The 11,406-nt window shown below is 36.5% G+C and overlaps 2 protein-coding genes across 5 annotated transcripts in view; both read right to left on the bottom strand.

Moving 5' to 3' along the window:
• Positions 1-811: 811 nt before the first annotated feature.
• LOC127813292 (transcription factor MYB114-like) lies at positions 812-2,200 on the bottom strand. Its single transcript, XM_052354193.1, has 3 exons — positions 1,892-2,200; positions 1,600-1,729; positions 812-1,212 (listed from the first exon to the last, which is right to left on the bottom strand). Exons 1-3 carry the CDS (start codon positions 2,016-2,018, stop codon positions 885-887), a joined length of 585 nt encoding a protein of 194 aa, XP_052210153.1. The 5' UTR covers positions 2,019-2,200; the 3' UTR covers positions 812-884.
• Positions 2,201-4,423: 2,223 nt separating this feature from the next.
• Positions 4,424-11,406, bottom strand: part of LOC127813119 (O-fucosyltransferase 29-like) — a 49,201-nt gene continuing 42,218 nt past the window's right edge. For all 4 annotated transcript variants that reach the window (XM_052353885.1, XM_052353884.1, XM_052353887.1 and 1 more), the window contains exons 8-9: positions 9,862-10,190; positions 4,424-5,202 (exon numbers count right to left, since the gene is read on the bottom strand). In XM_052353885.1, coding sequence (XP_052209845.1) covers positions 4,863-5,202; positions 9,862-10,190 — 669 coding nt within the window. In that variant the 3' untranslated portion in view covers positions 4,424-4,862. The remainder of the gene's footprint in view (positions 5,203-9,861; positions 10,191-11,406) is intronic.

Here is an 11,406-nt window from a genome sequence, read left to right as displayed (position 1 = left end):
GATGACTCTCCTAGGGTGTAGCAATAGTGATGAATGACTCTCCTGAGGTGCAATGGTAGCGATGGATGACCCCTCTAAACGATGGATAATTTGTTTGAAAAGAAAATCGGTTAGGGATGCGAGTGAGAATCCCCGCACAGACCCTCCAATGCTTAAATTAGCCTATTTGAAATACAAAATACTCGAATACGAGAAGAAAATGTGAGAGTGAGAGATTGCGTACTGAAGGGGAGGAGGACCCCCTTATTTATATTGATAGAGTAGGCTACCAAGTGTTGAGTGGTCTGATATTCTTAGCGAGTAACTCGGAGGTAGTTTTGACAAGGTCTTACTGGGGTGAGGGCACGCGGACCACAGGCGTAGGCACGCAGGCATGGGCACGGGTGCGCCCATGGCGCCCCTAAAGGTTGGTCGTAGCCTCCCACAGCACACAAGGCCCTCTCACCCTGCTACCATGCAACCTTGCACGGGGGGAAGTGGGCAACTCCTCGCCTTGCGACTACATGGCGAGGTCTTGCACGCGAGGGCTCCCTACCTAGCCGTGCCACCCTTGAGTGACCCCCACTCAAGGGTGACCGCTACCCTGGGGGAAACTCGAGGTAGCCTCTCAAGCTGCCACACGGTGCTACCTTATTCCTCTGTTTTCTTCGCTTATTTTTGTTAATCTAGTCTGTCCATAAATTTTGCTTGGCGTAACAAATAGCAAATGTAATTAATATAATCTGGGAAACATTTTGTGCCCGCGAGTAAGCTTGTTTCTTGTTTGACTAATGTTTGTGCTGATTAATGATATAATCACTTCAGAATCAGATGAATTCAACAACCAATTTATTCAAATTGAGTTGCGGGGAAATTAAATTACAGCAGCAACTTTCAAAGATTTTTCATTCAGCAAGCCACTGATCAACGTCCTCGTCGTCGAGCTCAAGAAATTTGTTCACCCACTCCAAGCCGTACGTCCCGTCGCCGGAGAAGTTCAAGAATTCGCCGGATTCGAAGCTTATGTTTTCTGGGTCTCGGCTTCCGGTGGCTCCGCCGCCGTGCCTCTCCTCCTCCGCAGCGCAGTCTGCGGCCTGAGGCGGGCTCTCCTGAGCCGCCGGAGTAGCCATTGCTTTGCCTTGCTGGTTTATTTTTTTGCTCAAATGAGAATTCCAGTAGTTCTTTATCTCATTGTCTGTTCGCCCTGGAAGTCTCCCAGCAATCAGTGACCATCTGCACCCCCCAAATAAATAAATACGGTTAGTTTTGTACCTAATTTACTTCTTTTTGCAGAGAGGCTAACTTAAGAGAACAAAATTGATAATTAACAGATTCACTTATTTGGGTCCACAAGAGAAAAAGCAAAAAATATTATTTATTTTAAGAACTCAGAACCAGTACTATGTATATATAATTGGCCTCACAGTATACAGTACTATACATAGTTGGCCTAGTTTATATACAGATTGCTTATTTGGTGCGTTTGGTTTTTGAGCCTGCCATTACACACACGTACGTCTTGGCAAGTTTACACTTGAAGAAGAACAGTCTTCATGTTATTTGGCAATAACAAAAAAAAAAAACTATAATTTGTTTTTAATGATTATAGAAGGAAGTGACCTGTTGCCAAGAAGCTTATGGAGCCTGAGAATCAAGTCTTCTTCTTCATGAGAGATGTTGCCTCTCTTGATGTTTGGTCTGAGGTAGTTCAGCCATCTCAATCTGCAGCTCTTCCCACATCTGTTCAAGCCTGCATACAAGTACAGGATTAAGGAAAAGGAAGCAAATTGAGAACAATTAAACATCACCCAAGCCCAAGCTGCTTTCATTTAAGTAACCAAAACTTTCCGGGAAAAAGGAAAATCCCAAATTAATGAAAGAACAGCAAGAAGATGTAAATATATGTATAAACCTGACTTAATTGCAACGGTCTTCCACTTCTTAGCCCCATGGACCTCAATGAACTCAGCCAATTTCCTGTCCTCCTCTGCTGTCCATGCTCCTTTGCTGTAAGCTCCCTCACCCTTCATGGGAGCCATACATACATATGTATTTTGTGTGGGTGGGTGGGTGTCTCTCTCTCTCTATATATATATATATGTAGAGAGAGAGAGAGAGAGAGAGAGAGAGAAGTTTAAGTGTATGGTTACTAGGTGTAAGGAGTGAGGCGGATGGATATAAGAGAGACGAGTGGGGCGGATGGATATAAGAGAGAGAGAGAGAGAGAGAGAGAGAGAGAGTGTGAAGGTTGGTGTTTGTTGGTTGGGGGAAGAGAAGAGTCAAATGTGTAACTTAGTGTGTATCTACCATTCCTGGGGGGGAAGGGAAGCAAATGATTCCCCCAACAACCACTCACAATGGTATTTGTAGGATGGGATTTCATTGGCTTTTCTTCTTTCCTGTCACATCTTTGGAAACTCAAAGTCTAATAAAATATACTGGAAATGGATCCAAAACAGAGCACGCCCCACACAAACAACATGTCCTCCAATTTAAATTTAGTGTTAAAATACATTGCACATTTGTTTTGGAAATTAAGGCAGTGGCATTCTCTTTCATAGTGACCCCAGCAAAATTATATTATCAGACATTCCTTTGAAATTAGATTAGTTATCTATTATACCCTTTTTAAGTCCTTAGCTCTTTTTATTATATCTTTTTAGACCCAAAGTGCCCTTATGCTAGTAAGCCTATCAAACATCAACATTATCAACATAAATTATTGGACATTGATATTTAATTTTCTTTGGCAAGTTAAATTGATGAATTCACTAGACAAAATACCTCACCTACCCTTGTTTTAATTCTTGACAATTATTGCCAAACATTTTACCTAATCAACTCACATATCCTATCTAACAAAAAAAATAAAACTTGAATATCATTATCTTAAATTATGTGGGATTCTTTAAATATGAATTTGGGATTTGATTTGAGTGTTTGCAATTTTGTAGGGTTACTTTAATTGAGAATAGAGTTGATGATATTAATAGAGTTAAAATATCGTTGAATCGTATTAACATCTATCATTATAATAACTAATGTCACCTTAAATATGAAATTAAAGTGATTTATTTAATTATTTTTAATACATAATAATTAAATTGACTTTAAATATGAAGGTACAATAACTTATTTAACCTTTCTTATAAAACAATCCTCAAATTAATCCCACCACCAAAATATAATAAGTTATGTAACACTTTCCTTCGGTGTTACTACCCTTGAGGGCATTTCAGGTATAAAGAAAAATGTAATAAAGAAGAGTCACCCATCTCATTTAATGGTGTATTTTTAACAATACAAACTCAGTTTACTAATGTCAGAAAAGTTAAAAGTCTACCCAACGACTGCTCATAAATTGCTATATATATGGTAGTAGTATTTAAACAAAATTAAGGGCATCGATTGCTCCCATGCTACCCACCACCCACGTTTATCATGCCATATGTGTCCTTCCGTACGTGTAAAACCACGGCATATGTCATGTCAGAACGAGCAGTGTTATGAGAATACAAATTCATAATTTTTGTTGAATTATAGATATATTTGATGGAATGAAATGGAATCGAATTATTATTTTTTGGGATCAAGAGGTAAAATCCCTCGTCCCGAAGACCTTGCAACTCAACTCAAGATTTTTGTAAGGGGGTTAAATTATGAAACCCAGTGATAGAATTCAAACACGAGATATGCACCAACTATATAATGGCTAAATTCAAGATTATTTGAGACCAATACATGAACAGTCCCAACCACTAAATTATGACAGTGGCGACTATCGAATGACTATCCTTATAGTATTAATGTTCGTTGCGCTTGCGCATGAAGAGAGACTAGTTCCGCCTCATCTGCCTGCAGTGTTAAATAAAATTCAACGGCCGGAGAGTAGAAGCTTCTTCTATGTTTTTCTGGAAGTTTCTAAATAAAAATATTATTTACAGCAAAGTTAGCTGGGAACGGAAGGGAAATTCTCTTTTCCTGAAGGTGAAGGTGGTGGGTCAGTTGTGAAATTCAGTTAAGAGTTAGTAAATGTTAAATGGGTGGGTGGATTTAATTTCATAAAGACCACGACGACTATAATTTGATCTCCTTGGGCCTTAAAGTGACAGTTAAGAATACAAGTCCGTGCATTTACACACACGCACACAAGATCTTCCTTTCTTGCAAAGTGAAGTAAAAATGTAAGATTTGCATGCAAAAATAACTTTATTCCTACCAACTATTGGAAAGCGAAGAAACTCTAGCCTCAGAATGGTGTTTTTGCAAGACCTTTTTCTTCCGCAGTTCCTAGTTCAAAACCACAAAAGATAAATATACCATCACCCCAGTGTGCTTGTTCATTTAAAAAAAAAAAAAAAAATGCAACCAGCAAGCATGTATGTCCTATGATTTTGGTCACACCATTTAATCCCCATAGAGGAGGAAGTCTGGCGAAGAGTCGAGCTAGAAATGTTGAACCATTTCTAAAAAGCAAAGTGACCTAAAATTGTGTCAAGCAGTAGCAGTGTGTGCTCAGCAGGCTACTTCTTGTTGGCCTTAACAAAACTATATATAAACCAACACTTGCAACTCATCACAACTCCCGGGTTCCTATACATTTTGCAGTCCAAATTTGGGCTTTAGATACAAACAGATCTACCCCCCCGGCCGCCCCAACTTGTTGAGGTGTGGCTTCAGACGCACAACGCCACGTTGTCAAGTAACACTGGGGACATACCTGGAGTAGCTGTACTGGACATGGCTTGGTAGGGCCAAATGTTAGCTCCAAACGATGAGAAATTTGGGTTAGGGACCTTTCCTAATGTGCTTTCTGGAAAGTCTCAAGAAAAGTTCACTTGTTGGAGTCTCTTGAAATCACAGTCATCTCATGTTTGTCTTCTTCAGTCTCTGGAAGCTGTTGACCCTCTTTTCATCCCATCTGTTCCTATCTCCAAGCGTTGCTTCCGAGACAACGGGCTACATCCTTCTGGTGTCTTATCCCCATTGTTATCATTCTCAAGATCCGAGTATTTAATTGGTTTCTGGCAGATGCAAGGGGAGGGATATTCGTGAAATTCACCTCGTCCAGGTCGCATTTCCTCTGGTTCTCCCATAAAACCTCTCTGGCATGATTTGACCTTTCTGGAAAATGTATCCCAATCCATTTGGTCCCGCGCCATGAACAGAGCACTCAGCTTTTTTGCATTTGGTCTGATAGTCCTCTTATGACCCATGTACCTCCTTTCCACCATAAAAGTAAGATAAATAAGCACTAGCAGTGAAGTCCAGAGTGTAAGGACAATATCCATGATGACAGTGACAAAGGAACAGCAAAGGTAGCCATAGCATCAACTGTTAAGGACGACCAAATAAAAAAAGCTGGCAAGGACATATCAAATAAAAAAAATTAAAGATAAAAATGGAACCTTTATTTGGAAGACAAGGCATGATATAATTGCAACTAAAACTTTTGATATGCAAACTGGTGCATAAATTGCAAGATAATGGGGGAGAAAAGATAACAAGATTCAGTTGGAGGCATGCACAATATTATTGTATCATGTATTCCTTGTGCGTTATTGCATATTTGATTTTTAACGCCCAAAGAATATCTTCATCATCAAAAAGTGGGAGATTATTAAGCCAACTTGCATAAATTAGGTATAATAATTCCCCAAGTATTGTTTTGATGATGAAAAAAACACTTGTGATTATATTGAAAAAATTGCAGTTGCAACTATCAGTGGGTGATTATTTAAATCTTTCTTAAATCAAAAAAGACTTTGGACAAGTGGAGGAATAGCACATTATTGCCTATTTACAAGAAATAAGGACACATTCAAAGTTGTGGATATTATAGAGAAATTAAACTAATGAGCCACAATATAAAGCTTTGGAAGTGAGTTTCATGGCTGGGAGATCAAAAAATGGAAGCTAAATACCCCGTTGAGGTGTCTAATGGATTTAGAGAGAAACAGAAGAACTTACATTATAGATTTAGAAAGAGCTTGTTGCAAAGTTCCTATAGAAGTCTTACGTAGGGTCTTATAGAAGAAAGGAATCCAAATTGCTTACATATAGGTTATCAAAAACATGCGTGGAGTAAAAACACATGTAAGAGCATGAAGAGATATTGAGACTTTTCCAATTACAATTAGATACATCAAGGATCAACATTAAGCCCTTACCTATTTGCCCTAGTAATTGATGAACTAGCATATCCAAGGAAATGTGCCTTGATCTAAGCTATTTACAGATCACAATGAGTTGGTGGATGAGACAAAAGAATGCATGAAAACTAAACTGGAGATATGGAGGAATGCTTTCAACCTAAAGGTTTTAAATATGTTCGCCAATGTTTAGTGTGCCAGCTGGATAAATATGTGGCACTTTCTCCAGGTGGACTGCTGCAACCACTCCCTATTCCTTGACAAATTTGGGAGGAGTGCCGATGGATTTCATCGAGGGGCTGCCAAAATCAACGAGAATGGATTCAATTTTGGTTGTTGTGGATCGGCTGAGCAAGTATGGACATTTTATTGCTCTGAAACATCCATTTTCAGCAGCTAGCATAGCAAAGGTCTTTGTGAAAGAAATTATCCAGTTACATGATATTCCAAATTCTATTGTCCGATAGAGACAAAATCTTTGTCAGCCATTTCTGGGAAGAACTTTTTCGGATGCAAGGCACTAAGTTAGAGCAACAATTATTAGAAAGAGATTCGATTTTGGAGGAGTTGAAAGCCCAGTTGTTGCGAGTGCAAGTGAAAATGAAAGATATAGTAGATAAAAGGAGGCGAGAAATCCAATTTGAGCTTGGCGAATTGGTTCATGTGAAAATATGTCCCTATAGGCAGAAGACATTGGCTTCTCGACGAAATGAGAAGCTGTCACCGAAGTATTATGGACCCTTCGCAGTGGAGAAAAGGATTGGGAAGGTGGCATACAAACTGTCTCTACCCCCCTTGTGTGCAATTCATCATGTATTCCACGTTTCTCAACTTCAAAAGGCAGAAGGAGCGTTGCAGGAGGCTACCAAAATCCCTTACCAATTAACTGCAGAACTAGTGATGGTGGTAGAACCAAAATTCCTACTTGGGGTACGGCCTGGCACTGGAAAGAACTTGAGGGGCATTAATGTTCTTATTCAATGGAAGGGGTTGCCACCCCTAAAGGCCACTTGGGAGCCATACATTTAGATACTGCATCAATTTCCTGAGTTTCACCTTGAGGACAAGGTGAATCTCATGGGCGAGAAATGTTAAAATCCCTATTCGTCGCACATATCAGTGACATAGAAGGGAAGGAGACGCAAGGGTAGTTAAGGAAGAAAGCACAAGGGTGGAAGAGTCACACTCAGTTCAAGGGGAATAACAAACTCGCGTGGCTGTTGCAACAAACTAGGGAATACATATAGAAGGCAGAGAAAAGGAGAGAGAAGCAACTAGAGAATTTGGAAGGAGTCGCGGCAGAGAAGGCCCTCTCGAATAGGCCAATATTTGTTTCTTTTTTTCTTTGTTCATAGCTTTGTAATCGAATATTCCTATCGTTTTGATTGTGAAATTCTATCCTTTCTATGAGAATTCTATCAATTTTAGGTTTAGAAAATTGAAAACCCAATGTGTAGAATGCATGTTTAGTAAAAATACGTGTGGATGATGATATGGTAAAACTGGAATATCAAGTCATACTAAGAAAAAATCAGCTCAAAGATATAGGATCAATCATCTAAAAAAATAAATGAGAATGTTACTCATAGAATTAAGGCAATATGATTAAAATGGAAAAGTGCATCAATGTTTCGTGATAATAAGATTTTGTTAAAGATAAAAATAAAATTTTATAAAATACCATAACTTTTTTTTTTTTTTTTTTTGGTATGGCCAAATATGAACATAAAGGATATAAAAAAGATAAGATAGATGTGCAGTCGTATGATAAAATAAAAAAATTAAAATGAGATTATAAGCAACAAGGTCAAGGGGGCTCCTATTGAAAATATACCTAATTAAGATGATTTGGTTATGTGAGAAGAAGACCAATAAGAGGTTCTTGTGAGGACAATGAATAGAATGGAAGAGTATATCTAGCAAAAAAGATATATGAAGACCAAGAAAAACTTGGTGGGAGACAGACACCTAGTTATTATGTGAGTTTATAAATAACTAATAAACTAGAAATCATACAGCTAACCCCACATAGTAGGATAAAAGCATGATGTTGTTACATACATGAACAAGCTATCCCAAATGATTTTCTCACTTTATTTTCAACAAGAGATATCATCTTGAGATACATTTTTTAGTTCCTAACTATGTCTCCTAGTTACAAGAGATATTCTCTTCTAAGAACATTCCCTTTAACATGTTCCCCAATTGTCCAACGCTTTATACCATAAATATGAATGGCTTAACAATTGTCCTATAATTGCTTTTAATATCCATAGTTGGACATATCCTACTATAGGAAGCAAATGATCCATCACTAACTGAGGTATCACTTGTTTCACCTTCATCATTCTCTTTCTCTATGGTCTCATTGGCATCTTCATCAGAGTATGGTCTCCAACTCTGGTTCAATTTAGGCTTAAAAATTCTAGTTAGAGACAGAATTTTTTCCATTTGTAACATCTTCATGGACGGAAACGCGTTTTTGATATTTTTCTAATATTACAAAATGGCCCAGAGATGTTTCCTAAATTGCAAAAAATGCCCATAAACGTTTTTTTGGTGTTTCTCGACATTTTGGCACATGAAACGTTTCGAAAATGCTGAAACACTACCCCTGAGACATTTCTGTACATCATAGTTGTTCAATACTTATGGATTCCCTAGTTTGACAAATGATCCATCACTGAGGTAACACCTAACACTTGTTCCACCTTAGGAACACCTTAGACATTAAGTACAACAAATGATCCATCACTGAGGTAACACTTGTTCCACCTTAGGAACACCTTAGACATTAAGTACGTGATAGAGCTCCCAATATAGAGAGGAAAGTTATCTTCAATTACCTGCCTGCTCAGCCTATAGGCCACCTAATGGAATCTAGATCAGACAGGTTCTTCCAATATTTAACTCTCAGCTGGTTTGCAGTACAGCATTTGCTCCCTATTATGCTACAGAGCTCATTGAAGGTGATTTTTTTTTTTTTTTTTTGGTATATTCACCTAAATCTCTAGGCTAAACTAGAAAGACTGATAAGTCCTCTACAAGTAATACAGTTACTTTATCAGGACAATAAACTTCCTCTGCATTTCATGAAATCAAATAGAATGAGTTCTATCTCTTGTTTCAACTACCAAAGACAAATAATTAAATTCTTCTTGTCATATTCACTATTGCAACCCAAGCTCAAGAACATGGATTGGGTGGAACTCCTAGAAAAGGATTATGGATGCAGGTAATGAAAATCACTACATGCAAGGTTCCAGTAATACTTTTTTACAAAGGGAAGACCTAGAAAATATTTTACTGATGTAGGAAGCAAGAATAAGGCTTGATATGCTGTTTTAAGAACACTGATGAATTTTCAGGGAGTCATATAGGAGAAAGATAATTAGAACGAGCTGCTTCTACCCCCTTATAGGATGGAATTCCTTACCTGGCCTTTAAAACAAGTTGGAATTATTTTCTAAAAGATTTGCAGGAAATACCAGTTCAAGCTACCTCAGTGAACACAAGAGTTTGCTTCTCTAAACAATGGTTATATTCATTGCACATATCTTTGTTGGTTTTTTATGCTCTTTGTCTGGTTCCAGAGATGTAATCATTCCAAATTCATAAATTCGTCACTGACTTGAACAGAATCACATCACCCCAACAATAGATAATACCTCTTTTCAAACTTCATCCTGATAAAAATAGTGCCTGAAGATTGACAAACTTGAATTCTTACCTTCGACCTGCAAGAATCTTGGCCATGTTCCCATTGTTATTAGTGACAAAGACATCACTCTCATCACACACAGTGTAGTCAATGGCAGCTAAGCGAGAAGAAAATGGAAGAAGAGGTTTCAGCTCATCATTGGCAAGCATCTCCTTTGTGTAGAAGTTTGGAAAGAGTTCTCGAAGAGGAAGCAGAGTCTCTTCTCCACCATAAATTTCACCAGATGCAACATAAAGGTATGTATCATTTCTAAAGCCAAGTGCCTGGAGCATCAAACCCACTTCATGAGGAGTAAGTGGGCATTTCCCACGTCTTCGTTCGCCATCAGGGCTCAAATCCTGTGCAGGATGAAAAGAAAGTAGGCTCAGTTTCCTACTGTTAACTGATGTAATATTTGTGGAAAACTAGACAGATTTTTGCCAGGTGAATGAGCATTTACTTGATTACATGGTTCTGACTTCTAATATATTATTTCTTTGGATTTTGGGTATCTCATCTAAAAGGAAAAAAGTGATCCTACCTGTAAAACCCAAAATTTTAGCCCCAAAAAAGGAGATAATAAAGAAAATATGAAGATATATATATGAACAAAAATATACAAGATAATTAGAAACAAAGAAATTAAGATAATGGATAATAAAATAATAATAAATAGACTAATTAAAATCATTCAAAACCAAGTTGAAGATTCACTCTGCAATCCTAATTTTTGATGGACTTAGAAATTAGAAATTAATGTATGATGAGCGAAGATAAGGGCTTAGAAATTAAAACTGTGTTCTATTTGTTATTTTCATCCCATTTTTAGTTTTCAGTTTTCTAAAACAATGAAAATACGTTTACTTTGTCATTTTCAAAAACACACTTTTAAAAATAAGAAAAACAATTTGTAAAGGAAACTCAAAATAACAAAATGTTGTTTTTGTTGTTTTCAGCCAAAACAATCTCTAAGTCCAAAACATGGAAAACAATCCATTTTCCATGTTTTGACTCTAAAAAATAAAAGGGAAAAAAAGAAAAAAAATATTCTTAAATTTTAAAAATAAAATTATATATTTATTTAAAATTTAAAAAATATAGTATAGTTATATTATAATTAAAAATATAAGATAACATATAATATATTATTAAGTATATTACACATATTATGTATAATAATATTTAATATAAATTATCACTAGATGTCAGCAATTTATTAATCAAATTTATTATTTTATTTTAATAGTAAAATTTTATTAAAAATAATTAATTTTATCATTTAATAATCAAATTCATTGAATAAAATATCATAAAATAATTTTTCTCAAAATTATAAAATAAACGCGTTTTCTAATTTTCTGTTTTAAGAAATAGATTTTTAAAATAACAAATAATACACGTTTTCAGTTTTCTTAAAACAGATTATCAAAACAAAAAATTAAAAATGAATTTAAAACTCAAAACTGAAAATTGAAAATGCAAAGAGAATGCAGCCTAAGATTTACCATATCCAAGTAGGATATGACTAATTTTTGTTGAAGATGGATATTGTAGTATTAGATATCCAACAAATTA

The sequence above is a fragment of the Diospyros lotus genome, chromosome 11 (genome assembly GCF_014633365.1).
Source record: "Diospyros lotus cultivar Yz01 chromosome 11, ASM1463336v1, whole genome shotgun sequence".
Lineage (NCBI taxonomy): Eukaryota > Viridiplantae > Streptophyta > Magnoliopsida > Ericales > Ebenaceae > Diospyros > Diospyros lotus.
This window is presented reverse-complemented; position numbering and strand designations above follow the sequence as displayed.

Coding starts and splice junctions, on each gene's coding strand:
- LOC127813292 (XM_052354193.1), bottom strand. CDS start 2,018: ATGGCTCCCATGAAGGGTGAGGGAGCTTACAGCAAAGGAGCATGGACA. Junction 1,730..1,891: donor GACCGTTGCAATTAAGTCAG/GTTTATACATAT, acceptor ACTTGTATGCAG/GCTTGAACAGATGTGGGAAG. Junction 1,213..1,599: donor CATAAGCTTCTTGGCAACAG/GTCACTTCCTTC, acceptor TGGGGGGTGCAG/ATGGTCACTGATTGCTGGGA.